Here is a 21,091-nt window from a genome sequence, read left to right as displayed (position 1 = left end):
TTAGATAACATTTAATCGGGAGCATTTTTTAAAAGCATCAAATACTAATTAACAAATACTTTTATTAAATACATCAGTGCAAAAAAAGAAACCCATAGTATACAGCAAAAAAGTTTCAGGGATATCTTAATACTTTATGCTAGAAGAAAATTTGAGAATTCTGAATATAGAGAATACCAAAGAATGTTGCAAAAAAAAAAAAAAGAAAGAAATCAATTGCATAGAAAATGATTTGCTTTTAAGTGGAAATCATATTTAAATAAATTATCCAAGCATGCAGATCATCCTTGCTAAAAGAAAGATCAAAAATGAATTTTTAAAAAAATCTATAAAAACAAGAAAGCATGGCATATATTTCATACACCTTCAGTTTGACCTATTTACAAGCTATCGGAAATAAATAAAGGAACAAATGACAACATCAACTATCCCCATTTGTTTTGTAAGTTTAAGTAATGTAAAGCAGTCACCACAATGAGGAAACCAAGTATTGTTTATAAATCAATTTCAATCAGCAAATATTTAAAATGCTTGTCCAGTGCAAAAACATGGCACTTAGGATATAAAATCATTTGTACAAGCTTTTATAGGTAGTTGGTGGAAGATTATGAATAGAATTGTACCATAAAATAGAGGAAGTGCAAGGTAAAATGATTTAAAAAGAAAGTTTATCCTAAGAATCAATTAAGGATCTCAAAAAATTTTAATATGAAGCTTATAAAGACAGCAAATATGAAAATTAGAAAAAAATCTGTCAATATTCTACCACAAACTCTTTACTCTTAATGTGGTGTTGATAACAGTGGAGAGACCATGTTTGAACTCTTAATATTGTGCTCAGTGTACTGAATGCCAAGCAATGGCACTAAAAAAGGGGGGGGGGGGGAAACAGACAAAAGAAACAGCTGGACCAGACCAAGTAATCACAGAGATTTTTTAAATTAGAAGGGTTACACTTTTCAGACTGTTAAGAGATTCTCAAGTTAATAAAAAAGATTAGATATTGATCAACTGAAAAAAATTGTAAGCATTATTACTTCTGAAAAAAAGGCATTTGAAAAAATAACAATAACTGTTAGCCTGTAAACTATAAAATATTTATCTTCTAAAATATAAGAAGGGGTCATATTTTCTCACTTAATAAATTTAGTCAGACACTTGACTTAAAAAATCAAAGCAGAGGATACGAGAGTCTCCTGCATATCATTTATTACTGTAAAATTTGTTTGATGCATGAAAAAAGCAATTTGTAAGCCCTTCCAGTATTTTAGTATCCAATATCCAGTGTATCTTAGGCATATGCCAGGATTATAAAAGATTATATATGATGTGCAACAACATAATTTTTTGATCTTCCAATTATTGAAATCAAATGGGACTTAAAACACATTAAGCTTTATAATATGATTTAAAAAAAAAAAAAAAAAGAAGCATTGGGTTTGAGGTAAGAGAATTGGATTGCATTCTGTAGTTCTGGTACCTGTTACCTTTGTGAACCTCTCAAGCGTCCAGTGACTTTTATCTGTGATATGAGGCAGTTACACTAACTGACCTTCAGTTCCTCTTCTAATTCCAAGTCTCTTGATTCTGATTTATGTTCAACAAAAATGTTTATTTATTACTGTCAAGAACATACAACACAGATTGCCAATTAAAAAAGCATTCCCAAGAGATAGAGAAGTGTTCTCGATGTTCCTGTTTGAGAATAGCATTGTCCTGAGTGTTTCAAGCCTTGACACATTAATTATTACAAAGTCAAAATCCTGTGACAATAAATAGGTAGTAGCATAAAAGACATTTGGGAAAAGCTACATGGATGGAAAATGAGAGATAATAGGTAGTAAAAACCTATGTGTTGTATTGTACCAAACACTTTCAGGAAATCTAAAGGAAAGTCACTGACATGTTAAGTAGACTCACTATGAAGGAATTTAAAAAGGACACAAATAAGAATGACTTTATTAAAACCTACCTTTATTGATGAATATTAAAAAAATATCAATTTAAATATTCTCTTCTTTGATGCAAATCCTATTTATTATTGCCTACCCAACCTATATGAGTCTTGTCTTGGTCTTCTATAAATTTGCTACAAATTATGCAGCTTGCTAGAGGCTTTTCTCAGTTTGCCCTGACATTTTAAAGATACCACACAGGGCATTATCTTTATGTAAATGTATTTAATCTTTAATGTACTTTTTGATGTTGTTTTCCCTGAGACTCTTTTTTATAGACTAAATTCAGATTTTTTTTCCTTTGAAACACATTTGGGTGTGGTTTTTTGCCCCCTTTTTTTTGTGTGTGTATGTGCTTTTATTTTTTATCTTTTTATCAGAAATGACAGGCATGAAGTAAGCATTCCTTAAGATATTTTGAATTCATTTTAGTGTACAATACAGAAATTCAGTTCTTTAAGACCATTTCAGTATGGATCAGAACTGTATTTCATTAAATTTTCTCCCCAGAAAATAAATTAATAAAATATGATCATCTTCTAACATCAGCAGTTCCATTAAATGAATCATATGATTTATTTAATGTGTTTCCGTTGACCTTTCAGAATTCTTAAAATATCTCAGGAGTCATACTATTTCTTAAGACAGAGTTGAAATGGCACAGTTATAATGATCTAACCTAAATGAGACATCATTTTGAGCCCTATAATCATCTCTCACACTAACTTAAAATTGCCCAAGTACTGAATGAAGCACAAACTAAATTCATCTTCACTTTTTCAGTGTTAGTGTCATAACAATTTTTGATACATTATTTTAATGGACTTTCTGGAATTTTTATAACCATTACTTATGTTTTACATCACTTAGACAGTTAATTCTTTTTTATTCCTTTTAGATGGGACATGCAGATTGGAACTGTTTCAGTTCTAATTCTGAACCAAGGGAAGTACCCTGTCTTTCCTGTGGGGGCCAGTTTGTCAAAAAAAAAGTTAGAACCACTAGTTCATTCTAAATCATAATGATCTCTCCTGTTAGATTAGCATTTGATAAGTCCATCATTCCTAAAAATACCTATTAATTGACTCACTGTGATAAACAAGACAGTTCTGAGTGGCATGAAAAAATGAGAGGTCAATGTCATATTAGTGAGATAAGTCCAGCACTAATGTAGTGAGCCCCTGCCTTTGTAAATTATCTTGTTTGAACTTTACAATCCTGTGAGAATAGCTTGAAGAAAAAGAGCTAAAGGAGATGAATACATTTAAATATTTTTAATTTAAAATTATTATATAGTTTATTCCTTCAAATATTGCCCAGTACTGCCGTAAGATTTCTGATTTGTTCTCTCTTTGATACAGGAATTTCAAAAACAACTCAAGAAAGCTAAAAGAATAGCAATCGTTGGGAATGGGGGCATTGCTCTTGAGTTAGTGTGAGTATTGTGCAACTTAATAAATAGTTATAGGATTTTAAGTAATTTTTGGTAAATAAGAGGATAAAAAAGCTGTTAGAGTTAAAATATTTGAAGTATTTTTAATTAATTTTTAAAAACAGTACTTGATTTGCTCTTTCCATTATGAAAATTAAAAAATAAGATCAATAATATTAATGTTTTAATACAAGTCTTTCTGAAGTGTCATATCTACAACACTAAGGCCCTTCAAGTTTAATAAGCATGGATTATTTTTATTTATTTTCTGTTCTTTTTTTTTCCTGTTAGATTCCTCCTTTGTGAAGATCATGTATTAAGAATTAATGAAAACTAGCTACAAATAATACATTTGTTTCCTAGCTTCTGGGTCTTCTTTTCTTTGATGACTTTGATTTTGGTGAGATATTTGAGGATTTTGTTTGAAACAGAGGACCTGGTTAATATCAGAATAAACAATAAAGAAATGTCTCCCCACATAAAATTAATTATGATGAATGTTACTTCATGTTATTTCATTAACAATTTTATAAAAAACAGCATGTTATACTTTGTTCCATAAGAAGAATGTTATAAATGGAAGGGTACTTCTTAGATGTTCAGAATTTGTACTATAAAAGCTCAAAATAAGTATTTCTGGCATCAACCATCATAAGTTCCAGAATTGGTCATGATTACCCAAGATACGAAGGGAGACTGGGGCTAAGACCAATGCTACTGCCCCTTTGGAAAGATCCAAGAGTGTTAAGAAGTTTTCCAATTTAAAGTTAAAGAGAAGAACCACATTACATAGAAACAACTTACATAGAAAGGTGTTTTTGCATGACTACATATTTTAACTTACATCAAATTGCTTGCCTTCTCTGCGGGAGGAGGGGAGGAGGAGGAAGAAAAGGAGAGAAAATTTGGGACTCGAAATTTGAAAAAGGGAAAAAAAGAACCCAAAAATTGTTTTTATGTGTAATTGGGGGGAAAACAACAAAATAATAAATCCATGACTAGAATGAAAAACAATTTTTAAAGGAAGAAACAGCATTATTCTAGAGGAAGAATTTTGGTTGTTGGTTTATCTCCTTCTTTGATTTGTCAAGAAAGCAAATTCCCCAGGGACTGAAGCTACTTGGGCATCTGTGGAGCCTTGGTAATTCTTACAACTTGATGGAGTGTTACAAGAATCTTTACGATGCTGCTCTTTGTGTGCTACAATAGATGATATTCATTAAGGTTCATACCCAGGTTTGAGCCTAACATTTTCTCCGAGGGGGCCTCTACTATTTCTAACTCTTTCTAAAGATGGCCATGTGATCTAATATCTGAGTGGTAGAGGAGCATTTAGGGGTATATTTGTATATAATGTTACCACAATAGCCCTTGCAAAGGGACATCAATTGAGAATGATTAAATGTGCACTAGAGGAGTGGTTATTACCAGATTACTGCTTCCATGCTTCATCATTTGAACGATATATATTTCATTCATGTAGGTTCTTAACCTCTCTCAACGGTCTCTGCATCATTGTTATTTTTGCTGTACAAAAAGGTAGCAATAACCCTGTGGCCAAGTGGATGATGAAATTTTCTGAATTTCGTTAGATAATAATCCTGAAATTGCAGTATAATCTATTTTCAGCCTTTAGGGCTTGGTGTAAGACTTCTGCATAGCCTTTAAGAATCCAGGCTTGCTTCCTTTTCTAGTGAGGTGTCAGAATAGACTTTAGTGGAAGTTACTAGAGTAATTATTTATTTTAAGATTAACCTAGTAACCATATTTTACATAATAAAACAGAACATCACTGTGGGCCCTATACAGAAATAGGGATTAATGGATGTAGAGAGAAAATGAAATTGAGATATATTTCAATCTCCTAATTTTGCATATAAGGAAATTGTGACCACGAAAGATAAAGCAACTATCCAAAAATCACATAGACAGTAAATAACAGAAAGGATTCAAACCCAGGTATTATAACTCTAAATTCAGTGATTTGTTTTGTTTGTTTTATACCATAATGCTTCTGGGAAATAAATTTGTTACACAGAATTTCTTGTGCATTAATTTTCACTATAATAAGGTTTTGCCAATATTCATTATAAATTAGTTAGTTATGGATTCTTTTGGTCTATTGGATTTTACAAATCTTTTATTCTGAAGATCTTTTGCTTATTAGACATTGTTTACCCAACTTGATTTGGAATTTTTTTGCTCAGTAGTCAGTTGTTGTTTATAGATTTAAATATTCTTTTTTACAAATCATTTTTAACTCTACTGATGAAATTTATTATCTTCTTCAGGTATGAAATTGAAGGCTGTGAAGTGATTTGGGCTATTAAAGACAAAGCAATTGGGAATGCTTTCTTTGATGCTGGAGCTGCAGAATTCCTGACCACAAAGCTCACTTCTAAAAAATCTGAAGCTAAAATTACATGTAAAAGAACAAGATATACAATAGAAGGTAAATTTTTTAAAAGATATTTTCCTTGTCTTTCTATCTAGAACAAGGTAATTACTTTAAGTCAGAAAACATTAGGAATGTGTAGAAAGTCTGAAAGTGGCAATGACAAACAAGGAATATTTTCTACCCCAGTATTTTGGGGGCATTAGAGAAGATATAACTATTATTTAAAGACACAAACTATTTTTGTTCCCAAAGGAAATGGAATCAGGAGCACAAATGCCAGGGGGTTGCCCTTGGAGGAAAAATTCTCTACATTTGAGAATGAAACAAAGAGGAAAGAGTGAGAGGAGAAGTTAATGTTGAAAGAGTTTGGAGGCATTAAAGAGAGCAGAATTAGCTTATGTTTGGATGATCTCTTTTCTGCTTAAAATAGGCTCTAGGGTCCTTTTTGAGAAAAGCAAGAGTGAGTTTCCACTCATGATGCAATGGTGCAGAAAATTTAGGAGAAGATAAGATTTAGAACAAGTACTGTGGGAAGTTTGATAGAGCGTTGATTAGAGAAGAATATAAAGTCACAATGGTTTTTGTTCACTTGAGATTAGTTTACAAATTGTTAACTAACAAAATCAATATGGTCATGTGAGCTTCAGAACACATCCAGCGGTTCTTTGACATGAATATGGTTTTTTTGCTTTTTGACCCTGAATTCTGTTTTCAGAAAGTGAAAAAGAAGCAAGTGCCATAAATAATGCTGCTAATTTAGGCAGTGCCTTGGGACCTGATTGGCATGAAGGTTTAAGTCTTAAAGGAACAAAAGAGGTATATATGTCTCTATATCCTAAATAGTTTCTATAAATACAAATTTTGTGTATCACTCTGAATTGACAAAAAAACATGAAATAGTTTAAAAAGTAGTAGTACAAAGACAGTTGATTTATCCCTTCTGTTATAGGTAGCTGCATATCTAAATCTTGAAAGTAGTCCATTGGTAATCTGTTCAAGTCTTTATTATGTAATTCCTATATCCAATTAAATTCCCTAATTTTTTAAATTTTTAAACCTTACTGGGAGTTTTATTTATAGAGGTTAAGTAAAATATGATCAGTGTCCTTAATATTCTTTAATGAATTTAAAGATGATTCAAATTTTTAATAAATTATTTAATTTAATTTTTATTTTTGTTTTGTTGCAGCAATTGGGGTTAAGTGACTTGTCTAAGGTCACTCAGCTAGGAAGTGTTAAGTGACTGAGGCCAGATTTGAACTTGGGCCCTCTTGACTTCAGGGCTGGTGCTCTATCTACTATACCAGCTAGTTGCCCCTGAATTGAATTTTTTTAAACTTAACCCTAACCCCCACTGACCCACCTCCAAAGAAATAACCACATTTATTAAGTATCTGCTGAGAGCCAAGAGAGATATAAAATTTTGCTTCATAATGGTTCCTGGCCTCAGAAAGTTCCTAGTGTAGTAAGGAGACAAAATATAAACACAAGAGAATGATAATATGCTATATTTCATGATTTCATAATGTTTTGTAATGTGTTATATAAAGTCTGAAAAGGAAATCATTATCACCTGATAAGGAAAGGCTACACAGAGGAGCTTATATTTGAGTTGGACTCTTGAGGTTGGGTAGAGGTGGGTGTGGGAGTAAGAGTGAAGTACTGTGAGAGGGATGGAATCAAGCCGGCAAATAAGGCACCAGGATCTGGCCAGGAGAGTGACCATGAGGCAGAGAGAATCCAGTTTGACCAGAGGGTCTTCATTTTAAAGATTTTACAATTTCTTAAAAATGCTATAAATAAGTACAAACTATTTGATTGTCTATTTCTTTTAATTTCTTAGAGGACATTTTAAGTGTCCATTTTAAGCAGATAACTATGGGATAGTAGAGTTAAACATTATATCCTCTAACTAACCCTCATTGTAAAAAGGGGGAGGGTCCATCCCTGTGAATTTTAAGTGAGTTGCCTAAGATTATACAGTAAATTGTTGAAGGGCTCAGACTACCAAGTAAAGTCAGTGCTCTTTTATTTCTTTTCTTCATTTAAATGCAATCTCATTGAACATTTGCTGCAGAGACAGACTAAGTGATTATTCAGCCAATATTAACTATTAACATGTTAATGTTGAATACTTCCTCTCCCAAAAAATGGTTATTTTTGTGTGTTCACTTTCTCAGCCACCCACCCACTTACTCCTCAATTTTATGTAATCAGGTATCACTGATGAACTAAAATTTCTCAGTGTTATTAGTGATCCCTTATCTTCTAAATCCAGTGGTCTTTTTTCAGTTTTCATCAATCTTGACTTTTCCTGAAGTATCTAATTGTGTTGAACACTCTTTTCTTCCTGGAAACTTGGGCTTCCTTAGGTTCTCTGACCCTTCTCTCTGCTGATTTCCTTTATGAGTTTGATTACTCCTTCTCAAGTCTCCTTTCATGAATCATTTTATCTCCTGACTTGTTAGTGTAGTCATCTCTTAAGCATTTGGCATCTGCCTTCTTTTGTTTTATTCCTTTCATTATGGTGATTTCATTTGCTTCTAATGTTTCAGATATTACCTTGGTATTTGAAATAAGGGACTAAGTCTATGATTTCACTGGTATGTGGAAACTTCCTGCACCAACACAATTCAGCAACTTCTCTGAAACTTAAATCTTAGAAACCTGCCTATGACACTAAAAAATTAAGTGACTTGCTCAGGATCACACAGAAAAGATGTGTCAGAAACTAGACTTGAATATTGATTTTGGTTTCGAGGCCAATTTTTTATTCACTTTGTTTTGCTGCCTTATAATCTTATCTGCTTCCAAGGTCAGCTTGATATTTGATGACACCCAAATCTATCTAGACCCCATCTCATCTTAATGCCAGTTGCATAGTATCTTATCAGCTACCTGATGAACATCTCTTGGATTTTGTGTAGACATCTTACACTCAATATGTATAAAAGCAGAACTCATCTTTTCCCATGTTTGTTCCTTAATCCCTACCAGTTTGAAGCAAACAATAACAATAACAGTGGGTCTTTTTATATTTTTCAAATTACAAATCTCTTTTTTTTCTTACAATAACCCTGGGAGCTTAGTGCTATTATTATTTCCATTTCACAGAGGAAGAACCTGAAACAGGTCAAGTGGTTTGCCTTAGTTAATAAACTGTTCCAAGCTAGATTCAAACTCAGGTCTCCTTAACTCCTGTGTTCCATTCACTCTGCCACCTTCCCAGCCTCAGTCAATTAGATTCAAAACTTTTCCTTGTCTATTACTCTTCATTTCTATTCACTTGTTCTCTTTATCTTTTACCTCCACAACATCTCTGTAATTCATCTCTCCAATCACACTTTATTGTTGTTCACTTGTTTTAGTCATTTCTGACTCTTCATTTTCCCATTTGGGGTTTTCTTTGCAAAAATACTGGAGTGATTTGCCATTTCCTTCTCCAGTTCATTTGACAGATGAGCTAAGGGGGATAAACAGGATTTAATGACTTGCCTAGGGTCACATAGTATCTGAGGCTAGATTTGAACTCAGGTCTTCCTGACTCCAGGCCCAGCACTGTGCTGCATAGATGCTCTGTTCACCCTGCCATCACCCTAGGTGATCTTTCTTATGGATTATGTAATGGCCTCCTACTTGTTCTCTGCTTCCATTCTCTCTCCCTTTCTACTCTGCCTTTCCCATAGCTTCCAAAAGTAGTTTTCCAAAAATATCTAATCATCTAACTCCTTAAATCAAAAATTTTCAGTCACTTCCTCTTAGTTCTAAGATAGATTGTTATTTATGTCCTTCCACAGGCTAGATCCAGTGTATCCTTTCCAACCTTTGGTGCATTAGGTGCTTAAAAATGTTTTTGTTTGATTCAGATTCCACCCAAATTGGACTCCTCTCTGTGTCCTAAACTCAGCATTCTATTTTCCACCTTTCTGCATTCACAAAAATTATTTTGCACTTCCCTCCCCTCTCACTCTCACTTTAGAATGCTTCATTTCTGCTCCAGAATTGTCTTCTTCAAGGCTTCAATACTTCCTCGGCAAAACTTTTATTGTTCTCTGTAGTGTCCAGACTAGCTTTCTGGAAGATCTCAGGACCAGCCTTGATCTTAGTGGAGGAGTGGAGGAGGCAAGAGAGCCACCAGGATGATGGTCAAAGGTGAAGTCTCCTTTTTCCAGTCCTCTCAGCCCTTAAATACCTCAGTGTGATTATATCATTACAGCACACTAAGTGTGTGCCAACTAGAGAACCATTATCTCATCAATCACACTAAATGCTAATTATAAGCACCCTGTTTTAAGTATCCCTTGCTTCAAGTAGAACACAGGTGGTCATGCTCCCCTTGACTTCTCAGGAAGGGAGGTGAGAACACCAAAGGGAAATATGGAGCCAAACCAGATATTGTCAGCAGGTTTCCTCCGGGGTAAAGGGTCTTATACCTTACCCAGAGCTCCCCCACTCTCTGCAGCCCTCTACCTATCTCTATATTTTTAGTGTTCTTTTCCTCTTCTAGTTTCCTTGTCCTAAATGTATTTTTATACTTAACCTTTTCTTTGCTCCCCCTTTGCCCAGTAGAATGTTAGCATCTTGAAAACGGATACTATTTCATTTTGGTTTTGTATATGAGTCATTTAAGAAATGTTTATTTGTTGAATCACCATTTAGATCAAAAGGATTTGCTTTTCTATATATTTAACTTAATATAAATATGTTACAAATTAAGATATTAAAAGCCTTTTAAAAACTTCAAATAGGTTACTATTCCTAATGTTAAGTTTTATGGTAACGAGCAAGTTTTTTTTTATTTTTATTTTTAGTTCTCCCACAAAATTCACATTGAAATCATGTGTGAAATTAAAAAAATTTATCACCAGGAAGAATTTAAGCAACTGAAGAAAATATCTTTGACTTTTCCTAAAGATTGTCAGGATGAGTCAACTGATAAAGGTAAATATTAAAAGAAGAATTTACAACTTCTTATGATCTATTTTACTTTTTTTAAACATTTGAAACCTTTTCAGATGTATATATAGGCATTATACAGATAAATTAAATAATTGCAATTAGTTACATTTTTAAAAAATGTTTAAATCACTACTTCAGCCATTATTCAGCCTATATTATATTTAGCCAATGCTAAACTCAGATAAATTCATTTTGCTTTGAAATTTTTCTCCTTATAGGATAAAGAGCAGTTCAAAAATCTTGACTAAATCATTGAAGGAAGAACAGGTGAAATGGGTAGTTTTATCCAACTGAAAGTAAAAAACATAGAACTTGAGATGTTTCAAAGTACTATAAGTTTTTGGTTAATTTTTTTTTTTATTAACGGAAGCAGATATATAGATATAGATATTATCTGACTTAAAATGTACTGGTTGCAATTTTGTTTTGATATTTTCTGTTGTTTTTTGCTGAGGCAATTGGGGTTAAGTGACTTGCCCAGGATCACACAGCTAGGAAGTGCTAAGTGTCTGGGCTTAGATTTGAACTCAGGTCCTCCTGACTTCAGGGCTAGTGCTCTTATCTACTGTGCCACCTAACTGTCCCTTGATGTTTATTTTTATATTCATATGGTGCTGGGTCCATATAATTCCAAGTAAATACTTATTGACTTGATACTTTCTGAGTCTGAGATCTTTACTTTTTTTAGATACATGGCCTGTATACATAGAATTGACCAATGAGAAGATATATGGCTGTGATTTTATTGTCAGTGCAACTGGGGTCATGCCAAATGTTAACCCTTTCCTGGATGGCAACAATGTAAGCAAACACTTTGTATTTATTTTTAAAAGTCATTAATTGGGATATAGTAAAATGTTAATCTGTTTGCAGTAGTCTAATTCAAAAAATGTGTAGAATTTGTCTCAAAATTGGTATTTGAAATATCAGCACCCAGTCTAGTGGTTTTCAGTTTAGCTATATTTATTTCTTGATTTATAGCAGCATCAATTCCTTGATCATCCTGAGTAGTTATCAGGATCCATTCATATCCATGAATTCCTTTACTTCATCTTGATATTTAAAATTAGGTCATTGACATGAACCTAAAACAATTGTTGAATTTTTTGTTGTTGTTGAAATTGTTGAAAGAGTGGCCGTGCTATGACAAATAGGTCTGCCCTTTAGTTGATTAACATTTAAATTTTATGAGTCCATATTAAGTACAGAGGTTCATTTTTCTTTTTCTTTTTCTTTTTTTTTATATTTTCTTCTTTTTTAATTATATGAAAAAATAACACTTTAAAATTTTGAGTCCAAATTCTTTCTTTGCCTCTCTCCCCTTCTTGCACAGAGAAAGGCAAGCAATATAATAATAATTATACATATTCAATCATATAAAACATTTCTGTTATTAGTCATGCTGTGAAAGAAAACACCAACCAAAAAAAAAAGACAAAAAAAAAAGTAAAAGTTTCATTCTGAATTCAGATTTCAACAATTATTTCTCTAGAGGTAGGTAATATTTTTCATAAGTACTGCAGAATTGTCTTAGATCTTTGTTAATGCTAAGAATAGCCAAGTCATTCACAGTTGATCGTTATATCATATTGTTGTTACACAGGTTCATTTTTTAATTCAAAATGATTGTTAAAATATCCTAAGGAGGTAATTAGGTCGGCTGGAAGGAAGCTGGTCTAAAAAGGTTCTAAATAGTTCTTTGGAAACATTTTTTAAATGGTTGATTAAAAGTTAGTTGGTTAGTTGGTTTGGGTTTGTGTACTGAGCCCTTTTTCTATTTTCTATTATATACTAAATATGTCTACCAATTAGAAAAATCAGGATTTTCTAGGTGAGCATGGAAAAGGCCTTGTTTTATTATCTTTTCTTACTTTTATTATTTTTTTGCATATATTCTTAGTTTATGCTAGGTGAAGATGGTGGGCCTGAAAGTAGATGACCATATGCGCACATCACTTCCCAATATCTATGCTGCAGGTGATATCTGTACTGCATCATGGCAACCCAGTCCAGTCTGGCAGCAGGTAAGCCAACCTATTTAATATTATGCTTTTATGTAACTTAAACTATTGATCCTACCTAATTAATTTTTCTATAGTAATTAAACAGAAAGCACTACAGAGGATGATGCAAGGTTGAAAAATTTATGGAATTTAACTTTAATTAATTTAATTAACTTTAATCTTAATTAAGTAATCGTAGTATTGGCATGGGCCACTATGTCTTTTTTCAGACTTTTTAAAATATTGTAGTGGTTTTCTTTGCACTTCTTACTTAAAAGCTTGAAAAATAACATACTATTTTGCATCAGCACCATGGCATAAAGATTACACTATTAAGATTATGAGTCCATACCAAAATACATTTTTTAGACTTATTTCTAAAAGTAGAAACTGTAGAGATTTAGTATTTTGTTCCTTGGCTAACTTTTGTTATCTACTCTACTTCACTTATTGCCATTTAAAGAATTTATTAGCATTACTTGTTTCTTAGTGATTTGCTGCCACTCATTGCAATACAAGGGTCCCTGAACTGCTTTTAGGAGATCCAGAAGGTTGGAATTATTTTGGTAATAATAACTGTGACAAGATAATATGACCTCATGTAAATAATAGATTTTGGGGACTTTTTCAGTGATTTTTAAGAATATAAAAGTATCTCTGAAATCAAAAAACTTGAAAACTGCTAATCTAAAGCAATTTAAACCTGAAAACAACAATCTTCTCTACAAATTGCCAATATGTCCTGCGGTCTTTACTTAAATGTCTCTAGAGGGTAGAAACTAATCTCTCCTAAGGCAACCCATTCCACTTTAATACTCCTGATTGTTAGAAAAATTTTCCTTTTGAACAAGCTGTAATTTCTCTTTGCAATTTCTTTCTACTTGCTACTCTTAGTCCTACCTGCTATGGTCAAGGAAAAAAAGTCTAATCTGTCTTTTACATGCTAGTCCTTCACATATTTTAAATAGCTTTGCAAATTTCTCTCTTCTCCAACCTAAATTTTCTTTAGCTTAGTTTCAGTATAAATTTACCTTCACATTAAAAAAAAAAACCCTGATAATTTAACAGAGCTAAATTCAGAGTAATCTGAATGTCTGTTGAAAGAATTCTAAGATATAATTGAAATTTTTATGATGTGGCAAGATGGCAGAAAATTCCAAAACTGGGGTAAGTACTGAAAGTTTTGCTAAGGAAAATTTTTTTTATTAATTTTATAATTATAATTTTTTTGACAGTACATATGCATGAGAAATTTTTTTTTTTTTTACAACATTATCCCTTGTGTTCACTTTTCCAAATTTTTCCCTCCCTCCCTTTACTCCCTCCTCTAGATGATAGGCAATCCCATACATATTAAATGTGTTACATTATAACCCAGATACAATATATGTGTGTAAATCCAATTTTTTTGTTGCACAGTAAGAATTGGACTCCGAAGTTATCAGTAACCTGGGTAGAAAGACAGTAGTGCAAACAGTTTACATTCAGTTCCCAGTGTTCCTTCTCTGGGTGTTGTTTCTGTCCATCATTGATCAACTGGAAGTGAATTGGATCTTTATGTTGAAGATATCCTCTTCAATCAGAATATGTCTAAGGAAAAATTAATTCCAAAATTTCTGTGGAACTGACTGTCCCTATAATCCTTTCTGAAACTAACATTTTTAATGAATTTTTATTAGAGAGAATTTTTTTTAAACTAGAGGATAATTCCATCATTTGGTTTTATAATTGGAAAAGCTACTGAGAGCCATTTTGTTGGAACTTTTTCCTTAAAGTGAAGGTTACTTGTACTGAGTTAAACAAAATTATAAAATTAATATCTGGCACTCTACAGTTAAAATAATTTCAGTCTTTCATTTGGATTGCATTTTTTCAGTAGAAATACTATAAATTTGGTTTCAGTTTTCAGCCCAGTTTCACAAACATCTATTTAATATCCCTTGGTATATCAGGCCTGATTCCTTTAATTCTTTAAGGATCTGTGTGTTTCTTTGATGTGTGTTCATTCCATAAAAACAAATTTCAATCTGTCTGTGCTTTAATAGGCTTTCTAAAGACTTTTGTAATGGCTAGAAAACATACTGCCCTTAGACTAACTTATTGATTTTTCTTCCCATTTCCTTAGATGATACCCCATTACTAGGTGCACCTTTGAAACTTTTTCAGAATCACCAAAAGACATTCTAGTACTTAAGTCATAAGCTCTGAAAACCTAGGATCACTTTCATACTACAATAAGATATTAAAGAAGAACTTAAGAGTAGTTATCTTACCAATAATATGAAAGCTAATCATTGTGTATAACAGCACTTTTATGGAATTACCAATATTAATTATTATTTCAGATTCTAGGAACCTATTTCCCTTTGTTTCATTAGGATCTCCCCTAGGTCCAGACAGTGATGGCTTTAAAGACTTTTCATAGAGACGTGTAGCATATAACTGATTTCTTGCCAATATAATATCAGGAATACAATTAGATTGGCTCCTTAGTGATCTTTTCTTTTTTTTTTTTTTTTTTTTGTGAGCTCTAGACTAGATCATCTACTGCTAACAACTATTATTTCTAAGCGGGGTTTCTTTACTTCCGTGGCCTAGTTGGAACTTTTCTCTTTACACTCCTCTCCCTGAAACAAACATGCAACCTTTTCAAGGTAATAGAATATTTACTGCTATAAAAATTTTTAAATGACCACTTGTGGGTTTTTTCCCACTTAGACTTCATCAAAGACTATTAGTTTGTTTTATTCAAAGGACTGAAGAATAATTTGTAATTTTTAAAAAAACCTTAATACTCAGGCTAAGACATTTATTCATAGCCATGTGGGCTGGAGACTCTAGAGATGTAATTAGACAAATGAGCGGCATTTTCCAACCTTTTTGTCCTTACCAGACTGATCTTGTTCTTATAGACCCTGTTCAGAACTGGTGAAGATGAAAATATCACAGTAGCAGTAGGAAAAGAAATTCCTACATCCAAAATTATTATATACAAGTCATATTAAGTGTGTTCTTAGTGTCATGTCAGGGAACCCTTGGTATGGAATTTCTTCCTCTGGTGATCAGTACTAATAACTTGCAGAGTTAACTGTGAGTACCAAGAGATTAAAAAAAGATTTGTCCATAGTCACCCAATTAGTACCAGAAATAGGATATGAAATCTAGGACATCCTGGCTTCAAAGCTGGTTTTTTACTATACTATACTGCTTATTCTAACAAAATTAATGAATTTTAATATTTAGTTTCCTTAAATTCAAAAATTCTTGCCATTTGCAGCAACTTTAAACAGGTAATAATTTATCACATTTTATTTGCTTTTTAATTTGTAAAAGCAATTGCAATTTAATTTTGGCAAATTCATTTGGTCTGAACTATGTTTATTTAGTTCATTCAAGGAAACTTATAAGGGTAACCTGATAATTTCATAAGCACTATCATAAACTGTACTATATCCTGCCAAAATGTTTACAATTATAATTCTATAACTTTCAGATGAGGCTGTGGACTCAAGCTAGACAGATGGGAAACTATGCTGCAAAATGCATGGCTGCAGATACTTTGGGAGACTCTATTGATATGGATTTCTGTTTTGAACTTTTTGCTCATGTGACAAAATTTTTTAACTATAAGGTAAAGTATCTTGTTATAATAAGTTATTAAATATGACTTATCTGTTGTACACAAAATGTTGATATCTGCCTTTGGCTTATTAACCTACCTAATTCTAAACTTAACCTTTTTTTTTTCCCCTGAGGCAATTAGGGTTAAGTGACTTGCCCAGGGTCACACAGCTAGGAAGTATTAAGTGTCTGAGATCAGATTTGAGTTCAGGTCCTTCTGACTTCAGGGCTGGTGCTCTATCCACTGTGCCACCTAGCTGCCCCATTCTAAACTTAATCTAAAATTAACTTCAGACACTTTAAATCAGAAGAGATCTTAGAATTCATCTGTACACCAATCTCTTTCTAAACACAGGAATTCCTTGTATAACATTTCTAAGTAGCATCTTCCCTCTTCTTGTAGACTTACTATGACTGGAAATTAAAGTTTCAAAATCAGCCCATTTTCAGTTGGTTATTGCCTTTCCTAAACTCTGGTGCCCAGAATTAAATAGTATTTCATATGTGGTTTATTCAGGCAGCTCTTTCCTTTTTCAAGATGCTGTTTTTTTATTGAGGTAACTTAAGAACATGTTAAGTTTTTGTTTTAAAATTCATTTTATTCATGCCTTTTTGTATTTTCATATACTTCCTTGACCCTTTCCTGTCTCAGATTGAAACCTTCTTTTGTGACAGAAGAAGACAGATAAAAGGAACCTAATGTTCCTTTATCCACCATTTTGCCCTAGTATTAGGGCACATACTGCCTTTCATATGAGAAGAAAAGTATGTTTAATTTTCTTTTCTCTAGGCCTTTTATTGGTCTTTTTAACTTCATAGTTTCATTTTTAATGATAACTACCTCTTTCTAAATTCTCACAAACTATTGTCTTTAAATAACATACTGTAGAATTCCTCAGCCTATTGTTTTAAAATTCATCCTTCTCCCTTTTTTAAATCTACCAATTGTATAATTTTACTTCTCCTTTTCTTTATTTTCCAAAAATTGACAGAGATTATATACATATATATGTCCTTAATAGTAGAGAGCAAAACATACACATACACACACACACACACACACACATGCTTATTAGTGTATGAAGTGGGCAAGTCATTTGACTTCCTTAAGCTTCAATTTTCCTATCTATAAAGTGGTAGATCTCTTGCAGGCTATGCTATTTCATTCTCTATAATCAAATCATATTTTCATTTGAAAACATCCTTAGAAATTAACCTCCTTTAGTCTACTTCATCTTCTTATAGTCTATCCTATATAGATCAATCTCTAATTGTGCTGTCTCATTGATATTTATTGTTAGTAAAGTGACCTTTTCTCCAAGCCAGTTTTAAAGTATTTCATTCTCTGTGAAATCTACTTCTATTTATGACTATAGTTTAGTCCAGCCATGATGTTTATATATATATATATATATATATATATATATATATACACACACACACACACACACACACACACACATTTATTAATTGTTAAGATGGTAAAAAGATTTTTAGATACCTAAAACTCTTAGAACTAAATCATTTTATTTTCAGTTGAGACTAAGAATTTTCAAATTAATTTTATAGATTTTGTCCCCTAATTTTTTTGCTAATATTGTGTTTTTCCAACTTGACAATTTTTTTAAAATTTAAGTGCCCATTGAAACATAACCTTTACTTTTCTTTTTAGGTTGTATTATTGGGAAAATATAATGCCCAAGGCTTAGGTTTAGATCATGAATTAATGTTGAGATGTACCAAAGGACAAGAATATGTTAAAGTGGTCATGCAAAATGGACGGATGATGGGAGCCATTCTGATTGGTGAAACAGACTTGGAAGAAACATTTGAAAATTTGATTTTAAACCAGATGAACCTTTCAGCATATGGAGAAAATTTACTAGATCCAAATATTGATATAGAAGACTATTTTGACTAAAAAAATATTTACTTTTAAAACCACTGGAAATAAGAAGAATCTCAAGTCATGGCAGAAAGTTGAATCATTTTTACCAACCTAGATGATAAACCTGCTTAAGTTAACTTTACAAGGATCTTAATGATGAATAATGTAATGTGAAAATGTGAAATTATTTTAAAATATCAATAAGTGTGCTCAACTAATTTTTGTGTTTTCATACTGTATTACTGATCAACTTGAACACATAATGTAATTTGGAAGTATTTATGTTACATTATACAGAATCTTAGGATCTCTTAAAAGGGACTCAAGACAATCTGGGCAAATCTCTACCTGAATAAGATTTCCCATCTATATTTATATTCTACAATACCTGGTTTTGACTTGAAAACTTGGAATAAGAGTGGGAAGGGAGGATGAATAAGAGTAGAAACCAACCCTATCTTCCAAGAGTCTGTTTCATTTTAAGATAGCTTTGTTGTTTCCTTACATTAAATTTGAATTTGCCACTTCTGCATACTTATTCCTAGTTCTGTCTCTTGGTTCCAGCAAACAAGTCTAATACCCCTTTCTTGTGACACATGAATGTAGCTATCCTGTTGGAAAATACAATTTTCCTAATGTCAAGGCTTTTCAGTCTTTAGTCAATCTACTTTGAATCCTCTTTAGCTTAATTCAGCAAATATCCCAGATACTTTGACCATTATTTTCCTAATTCCCTCTCTTTCACCTCATCTGCAGTTCAGTATCTTGTTAATCTTCACATGTGGCATTCCCATCTCTCTACATTTACACACCATCCTCCACATCTTGAATAAGTTCCATCACAATCCCTTCTTAGAGTGCTTAGTTTCATTTAAAGTTTAATTCAGAGGTCCTCTAACATGAGGGCTTTCCTAATTCAGCTGCTAGCAGCCTCCCTTCATTCCTCATTGTATTTGTTTTGCATTACATAGAAGTTGTCTCCCCCAATAAAATGTAAGCACCTTAAAGGCAGGGAATTTGTCTCCAGTGCCTGATGGGCACTTAATAAATGCTTAATGACTAGAGGCAGAGTTAGACCTATTGCTTCCCTAATTATCTACATTATATCTCAATACAACCAAAGATAGTGTTAGCTTTTTCAACCATTCTATCAGACTGTTGACTCACATTGAGTTACTAACCCACTAAAACTCACAGTTTTCACAAAAATTGCTAATAGGGTATATGTGGAACTGATTTTTTTAAACGGTGTACTCATATTTATTCAATTGTAGCCTGTTGAAGATTTTTTGAATCCTGTCACCAAGAATTAAAATCTATGCCTTTATTAAGGTCATTCATAAAAACTTTTAATAATGCAAGTACAAACAGATTGCTGGAGTACTCACTAAGATGGAACCATTAACTCTGGATCCAAGCCATTCAACCAGTTCTTAAGCCATCTCATGTAAACTACTGTCTAGCCTACAACTCTCCACCTTGCCCTTAAGAATAACAAAACTTTTTCACAGACTTTGCTAAAATACTAGAGTTTATGCAATTATAGTAATTTTGGGTATCTGGCACAATCGATTCTTTGTGAAGCCATATTGGCACTTGGTGATAATTTGCTTCCTTTTCTAGATGCTCATTAACATTCTCTTTAATAGCATTTGGATGGTATATTTAAACAACTGTGACATTCTTCAATATTTTGGACGTTATGATTACTCAAATATCTATTTGCAATTTAGTTTGATAATGTGTTTTTAAAAACTAATGATGTAAAAAAGTTGCTTTAAAAAAATTAGCTGAAACTATCTGAAAACAAGGCTTACCAAATATATATTTTTAAAAAACAACCTTCCAAACCTGAAAAATGTTATTTAAGTAATGCAATTTAAAAGTTTTTAAATGACTAGCTTAACTTTTACTTTAGTTACATAATGGAACTCTTATGTTTTCACCTTTACCTAAATAGCAACAAAAGCTGTGGTGCCTTTTGATATTTATAATAAGGCACTTATTATCTTTGAATTTGTGAACAGGAAAAAGATGCATATGGTCCAAGCCAGATTAAAATGTAATTGGGAAATATTCAACAAAATAAAAATATGATAAATCACAATGTTAATATGTAATTTTCTAAGTCAATATATATCTAAAAGGACCTTTATATACAGTTGAATGGCCCCTATTTCTATTTGAGTTTGGTGCCATTGATCTAGTCTAACTTCCTTTCATTTTATAAATAAGGGAACTGAGAGACTAGTGGAAGTTTAAATGATTTGCCCAAGTTCATACAGGGAGGCAGTATAAGAGGTAGTATTTTTATCCAGATTTTTTTTTTTTTTTTTTTTTGAGGCTGGGGTTAAGTGACTTGCCCAGGGTCACACAGCTAGGAAGTATTAAGTGTCTGAGATCAGATTTGAACTCGGGTCCTCCTGAATTCAGGGCTGATGCTCTATCCACTGCACCACCTAGCTGCCCCTATCCAGATTCTCTTGACTCCAAAGGCAGTTTTGTTTTGTTTTGTTTTTTTTCCTGCCACTACACTGATTTTAATCTACCTTTAGGGTTTTGTTTATTAAAAAATACAAGCTGTACAGTGTTACTACTGGGCTTATATCCCAAAGTGATTTTAAAGAAGGGCAAGGGACCTGTATGTGCAAGAATGTTTGTGGCAGCCCTCTTTGTAGTGGCCAGAAACTGGAAACTGAGTGGATGCCCATCAATTGGAGAATGGCTGAATAAATTGTGGTAGATGAATATTATGGAATATTATTGTTCTGTAAGAAATGACCAGCAGGGTGATTTCAGAAAGGCCTGGAGAGACTTATATGAACTGATCTTGAG

At 32.5% G+C, this 21,091-nt stretch overlaps 1 protein-coding gene across 1 annotated transcript in view; it reads left to right on the top strand.

The window, feature by feature from the left end:
- The window catches only part of PYROXD1 (pyridine nucleotide-disulphide oxidoreductase domain 1), a 28,777-nt gene extending 8,401 nt beyond the window's left edge, over window positions 1-20,376 (top strand). Inside the window, 9 exon segments of the mRNA XM_074268869.1 lie at window positions 3,317-3,390; window positions 5,679-5,839; window positions 6,501-6,601; window positions 10,597-10,726; window positions 11,433-11,545; window positions 12,645-12,665; window positions 12,667-12,768; window positions 16,241-16,378; window positions 18,041-20,376. Of these exon segments, the coding sequence (XP_074124970.1) occupies window positions 3,317-3,390; window positions 5,679-5,839; window positions 6,501-6,601; window positions 10,597-10,726; window positions 11,433-11,545; window positions 12,645-12,665; window positions 12,667-12,768; window positions 16,241-16,378; window positions 18,041-18,289 (1,089 nt within the window). The 3' untranslated portion in view covers window positions 18,290-20,376.
- The last annotated feature ends 715 nt before the right edge of the window (window positions 20,377-21,091 follow it).

Source organism: Sminthopsis crassicaudata, chromosome 5 (assembly GCF_048593235.1).
Source record: "Sminthopsis crassicaudata isolate SCR6 chromosome 5, ASM4859323v1, whole genome shotgun sequence".
NCBI lineage: Eukaryota > Metazoa > Chordata > Mammalia > Dasyuromorphia > Dasyuridae > Sminthopsis > Sminthopsis crassicaudata.
Note: the sequence above shows the minus strand (reverse complement) of the source record. Positions and strands in the feature narration are given on the sequence as shown.